General features: G+C 34.9%; 5 protein-coding genes across 7 annotated transcripts; 3 read left to right on the top strand and 2 right to left on the bottom strand.

Moving 5' to 3' along the window:
- Positions 1 to 843: 843 nt before the first annotated feature.
- Positions 844 to 3,754, top strand: LOC101222202 (5'-adenylylsulfate reductase-like 4). The gene is made up of 4 exons (XM_004152588.3): positions 844 to 1,393; positions 1,854 to 2,041; positions 2,128 to 2,252; positions 2,868 to 3,754. Exons 1-4 carry the CDS (start codon positions 1,184 to 1,186, stop codon positions 3,308 to 3,310), a joined length of 966 nt encoding a protein of 321 aa, XP_004152636.1. The 5' UTR covers positions 844 to 1,183; the 3' UTR covers positions 3,311 to 3,754.
- A 200-nt stretch (positions 3,755 to 3,954) lies between these two features.
- Positions 3,955 to 8,547, bottom strand: LOC101222439. Its single transcript, XM_004152589.3, has 7 exons — positions 8,253 to 8,547; positions 7,984 to 8,047; positions 7,621 to 7,867; positions 6,199 to 6,351; positions 5,818 to 5,923; positions 5,578 to 5,692; positions 3,955 to 4,317 (listed from the first exon to the last, which is right to left on the bottom strand). The coding sequence occupies exons 2-7, from the start codon at positions 8,023 to 8,025 to the stop codon at positions 4,282 to 4,284; spliced, it is 699 nt and encodes a 232-aa protein (XP_004152637.1). The 5' UTR covers positions 8,026 to 8,047; positions 8,253 to 8,547; the 3' UTR covers positions 3,955 to 4,281.
- A 1,227-nt stretch (positions 8,548 to 9,774) lies between these two features.
- LOC101222677 (14-3-3 protein 7) lies at positions 9,775 to 12,286 on the top strand. The gene is made up of 6 exons (XM_004152590.3): positions 9,775 to 9,998; positions 10,201 to 10,507; positions 10,716 to 10,803; positions 10,963 to 11,072; positions 11,222 to 11,370; positions 11,971 to 12,286. Exons 1-6 carry the CDS (start codon positions 9,932 to 9,934, stop codon positions 12,000 to 12,002), a joined length of 753 nt encoding a protein of 250 aa, XP_004152638.2. The 5' UTR covers positions 9,775 to 9,931; the 3' UTR covers positions 12,003 to 12,286.
- Positions 12,287 to 12,539: 253 nt separating this feature from the next.
- LOC101222914 (uncharacterized hydrolase YugF) lies at positions 12,540 to 14,322 on the bottom strand. Of its 2 annotated transcripts, none has more exons than XM_031881278.1 (4): positions 13,580 to 14,322; positions 13,376 to 13,468; positions 13,032 to 13,099; positions 12,540 to 12,942 (listed from the first exon to the last, which is right to left on the bottom strand). In XM_031881278.1, exons 1-4 carry the CDS (start codon positions 14,213 to 14,215, stop codon positions 12,825 to 12,827), a joined length of 915 nt encoding a protein of 304 aa, XP_031737138.1. In that variant the 5' UTR covers positions 14,216 to 14,322; the 3' UTR covers positions 12,540 to 12,824. The 2 variants fall into 2 exon arrangements, with proteins under 2 accessions (XP_031737138.1, XP_004152639.1); XM_004152591.3 differs by having other exon boundaries at positions 12,540 to 12,939; positions 13,580 to 14,316.
- Positions 14,323 to 16,164: 1,842 nt separating this feature from the next.
- Positions 16,165 to 18,553, top strand: LOC101223150 (multifunctional methyltransferase subunit TRM112 homolog A). 2 transcript variants are annotated; one of them, XM_031880935.1, is made up of 3 exons: positions 16,165 to 16,470; positions 16,540 to 16,618; positions 17,852 to 18,553. In XM_031880935.1, exon 3 carries the CDS (start codon positions 17,874 to 17,876, stop codon positions 18,240 to 18,242), a length of 369 nt encoding a protein of 122 aa, XP_031736795.1. In that variant the 5' UTR covers positions 16,165 to 16,470; positions 16,540 to 16,618; positions 17,852 to 17,873; the 3' UTR covers positions 18,243 to 18,553. The 2 variants fall into 2 exon arrangements, with proteins under 2 accessions (XP_031736795.1, XP_004152640.1); XM_004152592.3 differs by having other exon boundaries at positions 16,181 to 16,470; positions 17,855 to 18,553.
- The last annotated feature ends 551 nt before the right edge of the window (positions 18,554 to 19,104 follow it).

The following is a 19,104-nucleotide window of genomic DNA, read 5'->3' as shown; positions in this document are numbered from 1 at the left end:
AATAGGTCCATTTAACTTTGAATCTTATAGACAATTTCTTTGAAATTGTAATATAATAGGTCCTTGATCTATTAATCAATTTATTTCTTTAAAAAATCACAATACTAGAAGCTTAGTATCCTATTTTGGGTTTAGTAGAGATGTTAATTTTAGAAATATGGTAGTGACCTATTAGACATAAAAATAAAACTTCAACCTATTTGACATTTCTAAAGTTTAAAGACCTATTAAATATTTCTTTTATAGAAAAAACCAAGTTTCTATAAACGTGAAAATTCATAAACTAAACTGTATTTTAACCTAATTTTTAGTTCTTATCAATTATTACAATATTGATATCTCTATGGACATTTGAAATTTCAATTTCAATCCTGTATTAATATTAATAGAAGTTTTATAAGTAAAATAACTTATTAAAAATATTATAGTAAATTACCTTCTCTTTTAAGGAAAAAATATATTATATACTAATAAAAAATAGGAGCACCAATCTCCAATAATAAATAGATTACTCATATCTATATTAATAAAGGTTAGTTGAGCTCTAAAAATATTAAAGATTCGAGTTGGGTCATTAAAAAATATTAGACACGAAATTGTTAGTTTTTTCCATTTTAAAAAAGTAGAATATCCAAGATACATGTTGATAATATAATTATGTTTATATCTGGTAAAGGAGTTTAACTCAATTGTAATTAATATGATATTTTTTCTTTTTCTTTTTTTTTTAATAAATAAAAAGATCTTAAACTTACTGTGATTTTTTTTTGTAACATTTATAAATATTTTGAACAGTTTTATTCATGTTAATAATTTTCCTAAAAAACCTAAAATGTAAGAAAAATAATATGGAGAGGAAGGGAGGGGAGGAGAGGAGAGGGGGGAGAAGAGAAGAGAGAGCGCGTTGAGACAGATCAGAGACGGTCCTTTCCAAAGCAAAGCTGTGCGCACTGCGCACCGCCTTCCTTCCTTATCTCTTCATCCATTCATCCATCCGCCATTAACCCACCTTTCAATTCCCTTCCTCTTTCCTTTTCCTTCAACAAATTCGCTCCCCCAGATGCTTATTCCCCCATCAGATCCTCCTCGATCTCATTAAAATGCGTTTCTCTCTTTGTTTCTGCCAGTTTCCCTCTCCCTTCCCCTTTTGATTCCTCTTTTCTTCTTCCATTTCTCTTTTTCTATGATTATGAGGAACCCCGGCTTCTGGGTCATCGGAATTCTTCTCTTTTCCCTCCTCTTGGGTTTCACTCACTCGGTTAGGGTTTCCGATTCACCTCCTTTCTGTCCTGCTGAATCATTTCTCGACACGATCTTTCGTTTTAGGGATTCCAACTCCAACTGCCCTTTTCACGGTGATGTTCGCCACTACGAATTTATTGGTGTTTCTGAGGTAACCTTCTTCTTTTAATTTGACTAATCTTAAAGGAATTGTATGCAGTTAAGATCCTTGCTTTCTGTCTGGTAGAGGGTTTCTTCTACCTCACTCTAGGATGTGGATTTGACGCGTTGTAGTTATATCGTTGAATTGTGGTTTGTAAGAAGATTTATAGATTTTCTACCTCTTTTAGTCAAGTTATTGTCAGTTTGTTTATGGAGCACAGAACTGAATAAAGCTTAGAAGACTATCGATTCTAAGAATTATTGCTTCTGAAGTTCTTAGTTGTTTATCAGTTGTTTTTGTTGGTGCAATTGCAAGAATTGGGATTTTTTGTTCTTCACATTGAATTTTGAAAATGGCTAGAGTTTTGAGTTTATTGTATACTGGATGAAGGGGTGGAGGCAGACTGTAATGTTTGTCAGGATACTAACTCTTTAAGTCTTAATTATTATTTGTTTTTTGTATGATGAAGGGAGATGAGGCTTCATTACAAATGGCACTGAATATGGTACATAGTAACCGTTACGAATACGTTTCAGTGCTCTTCTATGCGTCTTGGTGCCCGTTCTCCAAGTCTTTCAGGCCGAGTTTTTCTATACTGTCCTCATTGTATGCTTCTATCCCGCATTTTGCAATCCAAGAATCAGCTGTCCGGCCAAGGTTTCATATTAAACTCACATTTTCAAATTTGCATTATTCGATTTTGTTTTTTTACTTATCTGAACATAATCCATATTTTCTTGTAGCATTCTCTCGAAGTATGGGGTTCATGGTTTTCCTACACTTTTCCTTTTAAATTCTACAATGCGTGCTCGCTACTATGGTTCTCGAACTCTCTCTTCCCTTGTGGCATTCTATAACGATGTTACCGGTAAGGTTTTTCTTTATGCTGCCTCTAAGTTTTGCTTCCATGAAAAGTATACTTATTTTGAATTCATAGAAATTGGAATTGTGTAGTTTGGTGTTATGTCGTCTGCATTTTTTTTGCTTAAACAGATTACATTTTGATTTTAGAAAAACAATAAGTTGCTCAAGGGACGTGTTGCTAATATTCATTTTAAGCTGATGATGATATGTTCCCATCTTTTCTGTATATCAATGAAGTAGGTCGAGTTTTGATTCTTGGACACGTTGTCCCTGACACAATGATTTATGATATAATTTCATGTAAAGCTTTTGATAATTGTGTAATAGGTTTTTTGAAGGCATTGCGGTGGTTTTGGAAAGCCCCCTTTATTTTAGGGCACTGGCATTGGGTGAACCAATAAAAAGCTTTAATAAGTAGTTACTGGCCCCCACATGTTGGTGCAAGTTGTGAACATATTAATGTTGCATTAATATGTATTCTATTGTCCAAATTTTGAATTCTGGGTTAGCTTTAATTGAAAATGTGATGAGTAATCTTAATTGGTACCGGGCCTAGATTGTTAAATTTAGTTCTATGATTTGATATTATTAGTGGTTGTGGTTTCCTTGTGATTTATAGGCATTCAGACTGCATCACTGGATCAAATATCATCGGATAGAATCGGACAAGTATGGAATCGGGAGAAGCATGATGATAACAGTGAGCAGGAAAATTGTCCATTTTCATGGGCAAGGTCTCCGGAAAATTTACTTCGAGAAGAGACGTATTTGGCTCTGGCTACTGCCTTTGTGCTGATGAGATTGATATATATTTTCTTCCCAACTCTTTTAGTATATGCTCGATATGTTTGGCGAAGGCACCTTAGGAACATGAGATTGGGAACCTTGTGGGAACGGCCTTTGACGTGCATGAAAGGAGCAATTCAGCTATTCAGCCATTTCAAGGATCCTTGCAAGAGAAGCAATTTACAAGGAGGGGCAATGAATGCAAAGGCATGGGCTAAGTCTTTTGCCACAGTTTCGATCGGTGATGCAAGCTCTAGTAGTCGGGTGTGCCAGTGAGAATGTTGTTGATGTGCATCAAATCGTTCACAGGATGGTACTGCAGTGAGCTGCAGAAAGTGCCATTCTGGATCGTTGAGTAGTTTCTGGGTTCAACATCGTGTGAACAAAGGTAAAAAAAACGTGGGTACGCGTCCTAATCCAATTATTATTTTTTTGTTGTAGGATTTAGATCATAATTTGTTACGCATTTGCTGCAAATGATGTCTGAACCCAATTTGTGTATAGGAATGAAATAACCAACACTATTTCCCTCCCTTTTATGCAACTTCTTGCTTGTGCGGCTTCAAATGCCATAACCATCTGCCATAGGTTCCAAGGCAGTGTGCATTCTGTTCTTATGTTTGAACTGCTAACTTGAGGTTTTTATTTGTAACATCGTCCAATGTCAAATGTCATCCGTGTTTGGGCAACTAAATGTTGTAAAGTGAGATAGTTATTTCATTCAAGGCCTCCAAAATCTATCCATCATTGAAGATTTCCCTCGTATAATGTTCAGATATAACCCTCAAATTTGTTCTATTTGAAACTTCTTGCCATCTTTCGGTTCTCCCACAGCTGTAATCTGTATGGTTCTCTACCATTCATGAATTTGCTATTCGTGTCAACTGCAAATTTCGCAGCAACTTACCACAAGTCAATGATTTTGTGATTGCAATAAAATGGAAGAAATTGCAAGTCAAGTCAAGTCAAGAGAATGGAGAAATCGGGCCAACCATGTACAATCACATCTAAATATGTAGAACCAAACCGTTCAGCTGAAACCTACCGTGATGTGCTATTTCCCCCTACTACCGTAACTCACCTACAATATTAAAGGCAAGTAACTAACAGTATTTAATGCAATGAATACAACGTATTTAATTGGAATCATTAAAGTATTAGGTACATATTTTAACTAAATACATTCAGTGAACGACGAGGCTCTGCAAAGTTTGAGGCCATTTCAGATCGTTGCGACACTGGTTAGCTTAGGTGTCTGCGGCAGTAACATTTGTATTGACAATCTACAGAGGATGAACATCTCTAGTCAGGAAAAGCATAGCTATGCTGATAAAGATAATCCATGAATAAACTTATAAATCTTCGAATTTTATAGTGCAGTTCAAATCCTAACATGAAGATCAATTAAACTAAATAATTGGCATGAAGTTAATGGAAAACCTATATGCCTGACTTACTTTTGAAAATACAATTATAAAATGAATATCATAGGTGATGGTATGGTACAGCGTAGTGTTCATAAAATTTAGTAAAAGAAAAACAAGAAGAACCATTGTTAATGTTGCAACTCATCTCAAGGATTTAAAAATTTGTTTGCTTTGAGAATCGCACAGCAACAAGGCAAGAACATGAAGCATGCTACTTGACACAAAATTATAATAGGACAAATCATGCTTCAAATGCTATGATCTGATGTGCCAAGAGCAAACTGGATTAAGCATAAATCAGAAAGTAGACAGATTAACCCCAAATCCTTTGGGAGGGGAAAAGGGAGGGGGCATCATTCTTAAATCATAATTTCATAGCAGCATTGACTTTTCTATCCTACCATCTACACTGTACACCTTTGTGCTACTTGCGCAAAACTTTTCTATTATTCGTAATAGCGCTGATTCGTCCATCCAATTATGTACAATTCTTGACCTATGATTAAATAGATTTAAGCACAACTAAAATTTCATACACTGAAATCCTATATAGTGGCCGACAATCTAAAATGCTCCGCAGTAAGATTATAGAGATTTTATTCCTTATGTTCTTTTAAGTCTTCCTCAAAGTAAAAACGAACAATAAATTTAAACGAGAAAATTTGTGAAACTTCTATGCTTGTTGTAAAAAAGTTTTGATTATTCAGTTCTAAATTTATTATACAAAATAATATTAATAAAAATAATAAAATTCAATATCTAAATTAGAAATAGATGATTAAAAAATTAAATCAAATTCTGCAAATATCATTTCATATACCAACGACCATTCCTGCTTCCAACCATCCTATTCTTATATTCCAAAGTTTACTGTTCTCATAATCCCGTTGTTGAGGAAAACCAGCAGAAAACTTGTCAACATTTTCGCAAGAATCCAAAATGACCGCGTAATGGAACGAGGGGAACTTTGTATTTCATGATTGTTTAAGTTTCTTCTCTTTTCCTTTTTTTTTTCCCGGATAAAAATTGTCAAAAAATATATTAAAATGAGGATTTTTTCTATGACTATACCGTTGCTACTCAAAAACCTTTATTTTCAATTTACAAGTTGCATACCTGTGCTACATATTCTTTAATCTTTTCACTAACTGGTCCATCTGTAGCTCTCTCAGCAAGCTCGTAGAAGGTAATATTGCCTTCAGGAGCGTTCACTTTGACCTTCTGCAGATATCTACAAAGCAAGGAAAAAGTTAAAGGGAACCAGTAACCAGTTTTTCCTGTACCTTCAATGATCATCAAATTACTTAACAAATTTTCAAGTGCAGTTCCCAATAATATAGTACAGGGTCTACTGACCTTTGCTGGACAACCAACTCTATTGCATGCTTGATGTTTCCAAGGACTGGATGGTTTTCATCACTTTCAGACAATCCCATTCGTTTCAAGTGATGCCGAAGGCTTTCTGCAGGGTATTGCCAGGTGCCATTATAAAACAAAGGGTGAAATAGAAGCAAAAAATCGGATTTCTTGCCCTAAGAAATTCTGTGAAATATTTTGAATTGATCGATAGTACATAAATGCACTATCATTATCTGATAAGTAACCCCATCATTTTACTAAATTGGTATCGCCAGAACTACATGAAATAATAAGTTCATGAATGAAATCCATTTCAAGCATAAGTTGTCCTACACTCTCAAAGCTACATGCATTGGGTTAAGATAGCATACGCCATACCTTCAGGAATTTTGCCGCCAGCAAGATGTACAATACTAATAATAACAAAAGTAAAACCAGTCACGTGTGCAGTATTTACATCCTCAACATACTTTCTGTAGATATCAGCAGGAAGCTTGCTTATGAGAACATAGGATTTTGCATCTCCAACGTCTGAGAAAATGTGTAGTGACAAGGTAAAAGTGAGATCCAATAGTGAAATAGTGCTGTGGCAAGCCATGCCAGATGGAAGTAATCTGAAAGCTAGAATATTAATGAATAGCCATAGAGCATAAAAAAGTAATAGATGAAGATCTCTGAAGATCTATGAAGACAAAAGCTACACTACAATACAAGCCATAAAGGATGGAAATAATCTACAGAGTAGGATACCACGGGCTAGCCATGAAGCCTACAACACCTCCGAGGTCCATGTATACAAAAGCTACAGAAATCCTAGAGGAGAAGATTTCTATACTGTTGTGAGCCTTCTAGAGGCACCGAAGTAATAAAACACAGCCACTTGAGGGGGTACGGGGTAATTCCAGCAGCTGAAAGCTTGTGATGGCTATTTCAGATGTTAAAAAGACAGGAAATGGGCAGCAGGTTGATGAAAGATTGGCAGCCTTAATTATAGGTAAATAATGGCATGGGTTTTGAGGAACCAAAACACCCGTTTTTAAGATTTAAATAACAGTTATTCCTTTGATGAAATAAGAGCTTCTTCATCAACTAAGGAAACTTGTAATCTAATAACCATATTCAAAATTCTACAGAACTACTGTTATTCACTATGACTTTCAACAATCCATAACAATGACTTTCATGCTCAAAAACTCCAACCCCAATGTTCCGGTTATTGTATTACGATGCACTGAATAATGAGGATTGTATGTCAAGAAGCTCGGATGTTCATTTTGAAGAGCTTACAAACTGTTTCAGCAACCTAGGCCATCTGGGAGGAGATTAAATTTGGATACTTAAATTTTTAGATATTTGGTTTTTAAGATAAGGTGTGTAGCATGAGTAATAAACTGATCATTGAACTACACTTAATGTAGAGAAGCATAAGCATATCCCACGGACTGGAGTGATAACAAGATCATTACTTAGAAGAAAGAGGCACTTCTCACCCACGTGAACATGTTCTCGTAAGGATAATTTCAAAAGATCATTACTTGAACGTACTAGTTACTAGTTAGACACTTCTTCTGTGCTAAAGTTGCAAAAAGATACTCATTTTGAAAAAACCGTATGGCTTTAGCTTTGACTCATTACAAGACTGAACCAATGTCCTGTTTGTGAAAAGAAATCTGTTGTGACTTGAAAAGCCACAGTGTCAAAAAGAAATTTGATAATGAGAGTAGTGAAATCATACCAACGCTTGAAAATCTCAACAGCAATTATCAGAGAAGCAATATTATAAGTTCGACCATTTCTTACTTTGTTGGGAAGAATGCGGTTGGCCAGTGGATGAAGGCCGCGTTCTTTGAAGTTCCCTCAACTCGTAACCAAAAATGCTTGACAGCTTCCTTTTAGCCTCGTCAATCACAATAGCTGGCAATCCACGATTCCGATAATTTTTCGTTACGAGCTGAGTGAGTTCTTCCCTTTTGATTGGACATCCAGAATTTTGATGAGTTTTGAATATGATATATCGAATAGCTTCCGCTACGAGCTTGTCCTTTTCCTGTTATTAGAAATGCTTTAGCAATCAGAAATATCAACAGTCTGTTTTGCCAAACGAAGAGCAAGCCCTGGATTACACCAACTCCACAGCAAAAAGCGGAGAGGATAACCTCATACCTCCTCTGAAATGTCGAGTTCATATTCTCCTGCACTTGCCATCTATAACAAACAGTTTTCCTTCCTATAACAAATTAACGATTAGCTCGAGATCAAAGAAAAATATACAGACAATGTCAACCACTGAAGTCATGACAGAAACAACGGTGGATTTCCAAAATCAACAAATGTGTATACACGTGAACAACAAAATCGTACTCAACCAATGACAAAAAATGATTCTACTAGGTCGAATTGATAGACAAAGAGACTGAATCCGTATAGCTTACCCGAAGTAATTCGAATGCGAACGGTCCAAGCAGTGACGGGAGAGAACACGAACGTTTCAAACGAATAATCTTCTTCGGTGCATTTTCCGGCGAAAATGAGCAAATTTTTTTAGAGAATCTTCAGAAACCCCCCTCTAAAGTCTCTCCGTTGCAGTCATCGGTATGTTCCCGCGCAGTTCGAAGTCCGACCGGGTTTTGCACTCCGGGCGGCGAGCGCGCTTCTTCTTTTTTGTTCTTTCTTCTCTTCTCTTTACATATTAAATAGCACTCGTACCGTATTCACTATATAATATGACCTATATAATTTTTACATATGTAATTATAATTGGAGCTATAATATATAACAATATTTTAAAATTTTATTTAATTATAAAACTTTTAAAATGTTACTACGTATGTATATTTAATTACTTTAAATACAATTGTTGAATTTACGATTACTCCTCCTAGATAATACAATTAAATTGATAATTTAATTCAAAAAAATTCAGAATTAAATCTAAATTGACTTAGTGACTCGTAATAAATTTGTATTATTTAGAGTAATGAATATAAGTTGAAATTATTTTTCGTCCGTGAAGATTTTCATAGGATTCTCGAAACTTGAAGAAATGAAAAATCATGCGAGGTCTTAATTTTTTACCAATTTGATTAATGTCCTAAAAATTAATTAGCAAATGCCTGTTATAAAGGCTAGTTCTACGTATGTAAGAGTGTTAAAAGATTTTCAACTATTTACTTATTTGAATTTTTTAAATTATTGTTAACTTACTAGTTAAACATCGAATCCTTGGAGTTCATACACCAACCTGTGTAAGCCTTTTATTATTTACTTTTTTTTAATGTATTGATTGTTTGGTTCTTTTCCTGTACTATAAATTGATAGTTCGTACTAAAGTTCGGCATCAACAATAAATATTTCCAAATTTTATCTTTTTATTTTTAATTGGTAGATGTTGTTGTCCCATAAAGGATAAGAGTGGTGAGGTGTACCTTAAGGCTCTTAGACTGGGATTGGAAATTAGTGTCAAATATATGGGATTATCAAAGAAAATTTAAAAGGCAATCTAAGCGTTGGAAACTACAAATCCAATTTGTATATGCGAACTTTGTATTTGATAATTTTAGAAAATATGTGAAATATCATAGGAGTGAAATTAGTGTGGAAATAGAGGATTTATGTTTTTGAGTACAACAAGAACGAAATTTGAAATTAAACCACCAATGAGTAGAAAGAAAAGTTTAGGTTCATATTCATATATGATTTTGTATATTTGGAAATTTATTATGAATTAGTGTTAGTATTTAGTCTCATTTTTCCACAAGGATCCAGTTGACGTCAGAGTTCCCCACATGGACCGTCACCAACGCCTTTTTATTTTGGTCTCATTTCTTCCTTTTGTGTTTTCCCATCACGCGCCGGATTCAACGGTTCCGCAATCCAACGGCTCATCTCCCTCCATTCACGAGAATCAAAGACCCTTCACCAACTTCAAAACCCAATCATATCCCTCCATTTCCCCCAAGATTCTCCACTACTCTCCATCCGACGGTCATCCCACCAACTACAGTATCTAACGAAGCGGTTATGTAAGGAACAGCAAGAACAAGAATCAGAACCAAAACACACTGCCAAAAAGCCATTTCTCGGACCGAGAAATTCGAGGACAGCTCCGGCCATGGAGAAGGAGAGGGAGCACCTTGTTTACTTAGCCAGACTTGCAGAACAGGCTGAGAGATATGATGGTGCGTTTCATCAAACCCATTTTTTCTTTCTTCTCTTTATCGAGTTTTAACTCTCCTTTTTATGGATTATTAATGCGGTTTTGTTGAACTCGATGGTTTTCACGATTAGGGTTTTCTTTGTATTTTGAAGCTTTTTAAGGTTCGAAAATTGTCGAGTACTTTTGATTTCACTGGCATATAATTTCATCTGGGTTTGTCTTAGAAATGGTGGAAATGATGAAGAACGTCGCAAAGTTGGACGTAGAACTTACTGTGGAGGAGAGGAACCTGGTGTCTGTGGGATATAAGAACGTTATTGGGGCAAGAAGAGCCTCATGGCGTATTTTATCTTCTATTGAACAAAAGGAGGAAGGAAAGAAGAACGAGGTTAATGTGAAGAGAGTAAAAGAGTACAGGCAGAGGGTTGAAGATGAACTGGCGAGAATTTGCCGTGATATCTTAACTGTCGTTGACAAGCATCTTATTCCATCTTCATCTTCTGGAGAATCCAATGTTTTTTACTATAAGATGTAAGGATCATTATCATCTGCTTCTGTTTTGTTTTTCTTAGTTTTCAGGTCAGAGTACTAACTTTAAAATTCCATGAATTGGTAATTTTATTGATCTGATCTCCTATGTTCTATTGAATTTATTGTGCATTTTATTGGGCCATGACATTTATCTAATTATTGCTTTGATCTCCCTTTTAGCAACATCTTATGCATTCTTCAAATGCAGGAAGGGGGATTATAACCGATACTTAGCGGAGTTTAAATCTGGCCCTGAACGTGAAGAAGCTGCAGACCAGTCGATGAAAGCCTATGAGGTAAGTTCAATTTTTTTTTTTTTTTTTTTTTTTTTTTTTGTGTTTACCGAAGACTATGTATTTCGTTTCCACTTCCATCTGCCCGTCTTTCCTGCTTTTTTCGCTTGGACATTCCTATGTATATTGTCAGATTCGTAATTGAACTTATTTCTGACGCAGTCTGCCTCAAGCATTGCAAGTTCTGATCTGCCTCCAACACATCCCATCAGACTTGGCTTGGCGCTTAACTTTTCTGTTTTTTACTATGAGATATTGAATTCCCCAGAGAGGTTGATTTTCACCTCTTTCTCTATCCTCGTCGATTATCTTTTTACCGACACATTTTTTTATATGTTATCTCACAATGGTTCCATTATCTAATTCCTTTAAAACAATAGCTTGTCATCTCATCACGTCCAGTATTATTATTGCTTGACAGGGCATGCCACCTTGCTAAACAAGCTTTTGATGAAGCCATAGCTGAACTTGATGGCCTCAATGAAGATTCCTACAAGGACAGTACCCTCATTATGCAGCTGCTGAGGGATAATCTCACATTATGGACCTCAGATCTCCCGGATGAGGGAGGTAAATTTCCATGAATCCTAGATTCCCTGCTTCCCCTATCCTCACCTCCAACCGACTTCACTTATTCTATATTGATCATTGAAACGGACTTTCAAGTGGTAGTCACATCTCGGTATAAAGATATATTAATTGAAACTTTCAGCCTTCAAGGTGATGTGGGAGCTCCAAATCATAATGACCAACTCCTCTCATAGAAATTTGGTGATGTCATGGTGCATTTTATGAGAACTGTTTGCAAGAATGGTTTTTATTGCGTTTACTATAAGCCTCACATCATGGATGGAGCTAGTATCAGCTTCCCTATATTGGGTATTACTTGAAATATATTTCATTTTAATACAGATTAGTCTTAGTCTAATAAAAATATTATTTGGGAGCTGCTAGAAATTACCGTGGTTTAAATAAAATTTTATCTGGAAACTTGTCAAATTTTATTGATATTTGATGCTCATGTTTACTATTTTCAAGAAATTACGACACTACTTTTGTGTCCTAGCTCATGCATGCTCAAGTTGGCAATTGAGCATGTGCAGACATTGGCTATGAATATAAATTTCATGTACATTTGCAACCTAATCTTCTGTTTTTTAATTGCTGCAGGTGAGCAATCTAAAGCTGCTGATGAACCATGAGCAGAGGCAACTAGCAAGATATTTGAACTGTCTTTGGTCGGTCGATGGACATCTTTTTTAAGTACTTCCTTGGAACAATTATTTATTAGCTATGTATATTGCACAGCTAATTACTCCTGACATGATTCTAGGAGGCAGGACTTACAGCTGTGTCACTTTCCTTGCTTATCAGTAGTGTATCAGAACAGCAGTCTGTTATCATCTTGTAACCATTAGCTTTAAAAATTAAGTGAGTCCGTTTAGTTTGAGAATTATTATCTACTTGATTGAGTGTGGTTGCAATATTATGCTTGACTACCAATTTATGTTCTCACAATCTTTGCTGGTTCATAACAGAATAGAAAGACTTTTGAACTAGAATAGGCTCGTAATTGTAGAACTCATTGTTTAACTATTTCATATTATTCAATGTCTTTGGTCCCATTGGTCATCAGATGGAATTGCTGCCAGAAATTGAAGGACTTGTAGTAAATAATAGTGCAAGAAATTATGCCTGAAGTCTTGTTGGTTGAGGAGTACTTAGGAACACAGATTTTATGGTTAAAGATTTCTGAATCTAGAACTCGGAACAAAAGGGTCAAAATGGAAAATGTCAGAAATTTCTATAACAAATTTAATTGTTTTAATGTATTTTCAACATTAGATTTGGACGAATGAACCAATTGAGCTATGGCTGAGGTATATTTCTTCTCTTGTTTGTTATTGTACTATTAACGATCATTAAATCACTCCAGCTTTTGACGTTGCTCATTATCTGTTTCTTGATCATGTTGTTTGTGCATTTGAACTGCTTGACGTTCATTGATTGATGAGGAGAGGAGGCTATGGATCAACTAGGAATGAAATCAAATGGCTGAGAAACTCCTTTGGCTCCTCTGAGTTGAAGGCATGGCCTGTATTCTTGATAACAACAAGCGTAGCATTGTCTCCCAAATGCCTACTTCAAAGGAGTGGCCAACACATTTATCATTTGGTTCAAAATGAGAATATTTGATGCATTGTTTGCTTTTAGGAGCTTGATTAACTCACCTTTTCAACCTGTGACCCAATTCTAATGGAAATACTTGATCATGTTCTCCCCACATTATCATCGTCCGCTGCAAGCAAGTCAGAAAAATGTTAAACTACAAGTTTAGTTTTTGAGATTGGAGTTTTTTTGTCTGTTTGAATCGATCTCAAAAGTATCTAATAGAATGTCTAATAGCATCAATAAATTTTTAACAATATTCGAAGGACTTAGACTCGGGTGTAAAAATGCTAAGCTATTTGAACATTACGAAGAACAGAGAGTAGAATGGAATGGCAATGAAGACAAGTAATTAATGATCTGTTTAAAGCTAATATGGATAAGTTATGTTGAATAGCAATCCCACCTGTTGAATCTTTGGAAGGTCGGAAAGCTTTCTTCCTCTGGGAATAGTTCGAATCAACTCTCTCTTTTCCTCAATATGATCTAAACACATTGACTGCCACACAAACACAAAGATAAACTAGTCAAATTAACACACAAAAAGGAAGGAAATTTTCAAATAAAAAAGATGTGATGGAAGAATCACAAATACTACGACAAGCCTTACTTCAATGAAATCATTGAGCAAACAAGAAGGTATCAGCCGCAACGGCGGCGGCCGGAAAAAGGAGTAACCCACTAGCTGTTTAAGCTTCTCTGGCTTTTGGGGAACCAAAATGGCTGTAGCATCCTCCAAAGCAGAAACTTTCAACAACCCATCTTTAAAATCCTTCTCTTCCACACAAACCCCAGAACAACAAATCACTACTCTCTCCACCATTTCAGGCCGCAGCGCCGCGATGCTGTACCCAACAAATCCTCCATAACTAAGCCCCACCAAACTGAATTTCCCCACCGTGTTAGCCTCCATGACTCGTATTAGACACTGAGCTTGAAACCACTCAGTCCGGTCTGGCTGAGTGGTAAACGAGTCGCCGAAGAAGATCAAATCAGGGATGTAGAGATTGAAATAAGGTATGAGAGCTGGAATGAAATCACCCCATTGCCAAAGTGCATTGGCTCCAATACCATGGATTAAAAGGAGATTGGGTTTGGTGTGAATTGGGTTTTTGGGAACCCAACAATGAACTGTGGTGCCGTCTTTGAGATCTGTAATGGTGGATCGGAGACCGGATTTGGTGAAGCTATAACGATGGAACCAATTTTTGGTCTCTACGATACTGAAGAAGAAACACTTTGTCATTTGAAGAACATGAAAGAATCTTCTCAAAATCAGAGTTTGAATTAATGGGGACTCTGTTTTGAGAAATTGCAAGGCAATTATGGGCTTTTGAACGTGATAAGCATGTGGTGAACTGTCTATATGTGGCTATACTCCATTGTCAACTAATTTACCTTCGTTTCTATTTTCATCTTAAAAAATCAATTGAGAAGATTCATCAGTATATTTTATAAGCATTCGAAATTTGGGACTCCTTGATTTTTTAAAATTTGAGATTCTCATTACATCCTTCAAAGTGCTGAATCAAATCACAGTTTTACAGAAAAATGCAGATAGATAAATCGAAAGATTTATTGAAATTATAAAAACTTTTATCTACCTATTTGGAAAATAGAATGAATGTTAAATACCAATAACCAAAATAATATTTTAATATATTTTTATTTGTGTTATTTTAAGCAATTATTTTCACGTTTCTTTTCAGGAAAACTTACTCTAATTACACCATACCATAGGAAAAAAAGAGCATTTAAAAAATAACAAATTATTAAAACTATTTATAAAATATATCAAAATCATTAAACTTATAGTTTTATTTACAAAATTCTAGAAAAACAAACTACAAAATAGTATTAAAAGAAAAAAGAACCTTAATACGTGGCAGAATGGGATTGGTCAGTTGAATATGATAGCAAAGACGGTTCTCTTCACCAAAGCAAATTTGTTATTTTAAAGTCATTTGTGTTGTTTGTATTGTTATGGGAAGCAATCAACGGATGAGATGAGGACTTTTTTGATGAAATCGAGATCTGAGCCGTTAATATTGATGGCTATGAATTTGTATAGATTTTTGGCCATTCTTTGGCTGTAGATTAATTAATATATAATTCTTTTGTTTTCCATCAACAACTCCAAACTTGCCTCCATCGTTGAGAAGACAAATCTAGAATGCCAAAATTTCCATAAGACCTTTTAAAAAAATAATAATAATAAAGGCACGTGCTCGAGTGTGACTCAATTTTAGGTTTTTATTTTGACTATATTATTATAACAAATCGTTTGGCTCACTAACTTTTTAAGTTAGTATATACTATTCAAGAATAATTGTCGATGATTTATTTGATTTGAGGTATTATTAACTTTTAATTTTATTTAGATTTTAGAACCAATTCACGGTATTTTGAGAAATATGGTTTGTCGTGAGGTATGAAGGAATGTTTGTGGAAAAATTATCTAAAATTATAGTAATAATTTTTTTTGTTATCTTAAGTACTATTTAAAAGTTCTCAATTAGAAATATTAAACATATTTCAATACTCACCTTTGTTATAATTTTTACTATTTTACATTCATAGTTTTTTTTTTTATTTACTACAATAATTAATGTTTTCTTTCTAAACTAAAATAATTTACACCTTATACACATAATATTAGAACCAAACTTTAGCTACATCTAAACGCAAACTATAACCATACACTTCTTGCCTCAAACACCATTGGGGAGTGTTTGGACACTGGCAATGGAATTAGAGTATATTGCAATGTAATATTAAACTCATTTTGTTTCAACAATTTTCAATTAAAATATATTTTTCAACATTTTCACTTTTTACAATTTTCTTTTTATTTTGTCATTAATTTGACACCCAACACTCCTTAATTATGATTACATGTTCGTTTGGGATATTAAATGAGTTATTATAATTAGTGGTTATTATAGTATGTGGATTATAATAGTTTGTGAGTTATTATAGTTTTTATTTAAAGTACAGATTATTATTGTTTGAGTTATTATAATCTATGTTTGAGAAAGTGAGAAATAGTGAAATTAGAGAGTAGGTATGGGTGATATATAAAAAGATGAGATCTTAGGAATAGTAAAATGGCGAAGTGAATGACTAATACTGAATGGAGAGAGTGAGAAATAAGAAAAAAAATAAAATAGAATAGTAGTAATCGTAGATTGTTGGAGCAAATCTGAAATTCTACTCCACGGTAATCGGAGGGCCAAACGGCTCCTAAGTGATTAGAAAAGAAACAACGTCTAAAAAGCTAAAACTTGGGTTTGAGATTGAGCAATGGAAATTAGGGTTTTACTTAAGTAAAAGAAATAAAAATAAATGAAAACAAGGCTTCGGTTTTATCAGAATTAGCCGCCAGACTCCCCATCTTCCATTCTTCTCCGTGAGCGCCAGCGGCAACGATCACACACTCTCTCTTCACTTCACCAGCACCCTCCACACCACGCTGCCGACTTCCCTCCGCCGTCCTCCACGGTAAACCGCCGCCCTTTTTCTTTTCTTGCCTCTCTCTCTCTATCGGCCTTCTCATGTTGTTCTCTGCAGGTCGTGACCACGGAGCACAACCGCCGTTTAAGCCGTCGCCTCCGTTTTTCGTCAGAACCGTCTGCCAGCATTGTTTGAGGTGAATTTCCGGCACTTTTCTGTGGGTATTTTCAGTGTGATTTTGATTTTCGTGGCTTGGTTTGGCTTAAAATAAACTACCTTTCTAGTAGGTTAGGGGTTTGGCGGGACTATATCTGCCGTCTAATTCGTTAAAATCTTCTTGTAGTTGCTGGAATTTGGGTTTATCAAACTATAATTGCCATTTTTTTTGCTTAGGTCTAGTTATCTTCTATGGGATCAGGAGTATTGGATCAAGAGATTCTTTGGATCAGGAGTATTGGATCAATTGCCAATTTAAATGGTTTAGGGTTGGTATTGATTTAAGGCTATTAAGTTAATAATTGGGTTTGAAGGCGTCGGGTTGATATGCCAATTTTAGATAAAGAGGAGAGTTGAGAAAGAGAAACTATTTGCTAGTTGTTTTTTTTTTAAGGTCTCGGCGTTAGATGAATTTAATTGTGAACTTCTTGAGGCCATTTGTTCTTTCTTTGATGTATGGTTGCATCTTTAAGTTCGAACTAGCATTGAACATTGGGTAACATGTTTAGACTTAGCATATGGGTCATCAAACTTGCTAAGTAATTGAGTCTTCTTGGAAGACTGCTAAATTCTTTGGACTATTCTTTGAATTTAGCATTAGTTATTTAATCCTTGTTTTGGTTGGACTTTTGAAGAAATCTTTAAAATACTCTTTTAAATTGGGTTATGGTTTAAGCTATCGTCTTGGTTCTTTATATTTTAGGTCGTGATCTGGGATATTATGTTTTCAATTACAGGTTGATTGAACTTCTATCTTGTAGAAGTCCTTAATAGGAACCTAGAATTGTTGTTTCTTAGGTGTTAAGTAGATGGGTATTTTTGCAGCATACCCCAAGCCGAAAATTTGGGAATGTTAAATTAAAAATATGGTCTATTTTCTCTTTTGTCACTCTTGCACTGTTCTAGATCGTAATTTTGTTCAACATTCTAATAGATTTTTAACAGTTGTGAAAGATTTATGAAATCTCTAAGTATATATGGAGTTCTTGAAATTATAGACCCATCTTTTAAGCTAAAGGCGAAGTTCAAGAGTTAGTTATTCTTTTGTAACCAAATCCAATCATGCAGATACAAACACACAATTAAATGTATAAATAACAAGCAAGTCTAGTACCTTTAACTTTTCTTATAAAGCCCTAGGTTGCTCTCAAAAGCAGGATTTTGGTATTTGGTATTGACTCTCTTGTCGTGACACTGAATACCTATTACCAAGCAGGTAACTTGAAGAGGAGAAGATGAGGCTACTGACTCATAACATGCTCTCATCTAACATCAAGGGTGTCATCAATGGCTTCCCTCTTCGAATTGAGGTCGAGAAAGTTGTTGAGAAGCCAGTTGACTTCAATCCAGACTTCCTCAAGAACATGTTCTCCAAGATTGAATGGAAACCCCTTGTCGATGCCTCTCGGACTATGGGCTATGCCGAGCTTCCCGAGGAGGCCGATGCATCAATGCTAGACTCCCATGACTTTCTCCAACGGTTTCACCATGCACTTCTGGAGTTGCATCTTGAGGAAGGCGCTCTTTTTTGCCCAGAGACCAACAGAAGATTCCCCGTCAATAAAGGCATTCCCAATATGCTTCTTCACGAAGACGAGGTCTGAGTTTGAGATTTTACAAAATCCTCTATTTTCTCCTATATCTAATTCAATGCTGAAAAGGAAAATCTTGGGTTTCACTAGACGAAGCACAGGGTATTTGTGAACGCTTTGTCATGAGTTTGGAAATTAGGGTTTACGCCTTTCTTTGCTTTTGTTAGCTGTGAATGAGATCATTATTAGATCTTTGTTTACTGATTTGATGGGTGTAAACTGCTTCGGAACATATGATTTCTATATGAATTTTAGTGCTATGCTTAAAGTAAGAAATGTGCAAAATGGAAAATAGAGGAGCCAAATATTCAATATTTTCACAATTTCACTACATAGATTTCGTAATTTCAAATTTACAGCTTCAAGGCTACCAATTTTTTAGATTTTTATGATAATTTGGGATGATTGCTTGTTTATTTATTGCCTCTAGATTTTATTCGATTGATGATCAAATAAAGTGGGAAATAATTTGCCATTTGCATCAGCGGTAATCTCATTTATTCTCTTTATCAAAGAAAGTTTGCATGAACCAATCTTTGTGCTCATAAATTTCTACATTAAAATTGAATTAGGTAATCTAACGTTGTTTCTAATCCATAATTACTGTTCGCTCCTAACTCAGTTTTTTATAAACATTCTATTAACATTCTATCTTATTTTGAAGCTATTTTCATCTTATATTATACAATTTTTTAATTCTTAGTCAAATTAAAAAAGAAAATTGAAAGTTGCATTTCTTAGTTTTCAAAATCTGACAAACTATGTCCATAACAAAAGAAGAAAGTAGATTGGGAATGGAAGTTGTTTATAGACTTAAAAAAAAATTGGTCACTAAATGGACAAAAAAATTAAATTGAAAGTAAAGTAAATAAGA

The sequence above is a fragment of the Cucumis sativus genome, chromosome 2, assembly GCF_000004075.3.
Source record: "Cucumis sativus cultivar 9930 chromosome 2, Cucumber_9930_V3, whole genome shotgun sequence".
Lineage (NCBI taxonomy): Eukaryota > Viridiplantae > Streptophyta > Magnoliopsida > Cucurbitales > Cucurbitaceae > Cucumis > Cucumis sativus.
This window is presented reverse-complemented; position numbering and strand designations above follow the sequence as displayed.

Excerpts from the sequence above, each read along its gene's own strand:
- LOC101222202 (XM_004152588.3), top strand. The coding sequence starts at position 1,184 with ATGATTATGAGGAACCCCGGCTTCTGGGTCATCGGAATTCTTCTCTTT. Across the intron at positions 1,394-1,853 it reads AATTTATTGGTGTTTCTGAG|GGAGATGAGGCTTCATTACA; the intron begins GTAACCTTCTTC and ends TGTATGATGAAG. Across the intron at positions 2,042-2,127 it reads GAATCAGCTGTCCGGCCAAG|CATTCTCTCGAAGTATGGGG; the intron begins GTTTCATATTAA and ends ATTTTCTTGTAG.
- LOC101222439 (XM_004152589.3), bottom strand. The coding sequence starts at position 8,025 with ATGGCAAGTGCAGGAGAATATGAACTCGACATTTCAGAGGAG. Across the intron at positions 7,868-7,983 it reads AACTCGACATTTCAGAGGAG|GAAAAGGACAAGCTCGTAGC; the intron begins GTATGAGGTTAT and ends TTCTAATAACAG. Across the intron at positions 5,924-6,198 it reads TGGCGGCAAAATTCCTGAAG|AAAGCCTTCGGCATCACTTG; the intron begins GTATGGCGTATG and ends AATACCCTGCAG.
- LOC101222677 (XM_004152590.3), top strand. The coding sequence starts at position 9,932 with ATGGAGAAGGAGAGGGAGCACCTTGTTTACTTAGCCAGACTTGCAGAA. Across the intron at positions 9,999-10,200 it reads ACAGGCTGAGAGATATGATG|AAATGGTGGAAATGATGAAG; the intron begins GTGCGTTTCATC and ends GGTTTGTCTTAG. Across the intron at positions 11,073-11,221 it reads ATATTGAATTCCCCAGAGAG|GGCATGCCACCTTGCTAAAC; the intron begins GTTGATTTTCAC and ends ATTGCTTGACAG.
- LOC101222914 (XM_031881278.1), bottom strand. The coding sequence starts at position 14,215 with ATGACAAAGTGTTTCTTCTTCAGTATCGTAGAGACCAAAAATTGGTTC. Across the intron at positions 13,469-13,579 it reads TGCTCAATGATTTCATTGAA|TCAATGTGTTTAGATCATAT; the intron begins GTAAGGCTTGTC and ends TTTGTGTGGCAG. Across the intron at positions 12,943-13,031 it reads TTGGGTCACAGGTTGAAAAG|TAGGCATTTGGGAGACAATG; the intron begins GTGAGTTAATCA and ends ACTCCTTTGAAG.
- LOC101223150 (XM_031880935.1), top strand. The coding sequence starts at position 17,874 with ATGAGGCTACTGACTCATAACATGCTCTCATCTAACATCAAGGGTGTC.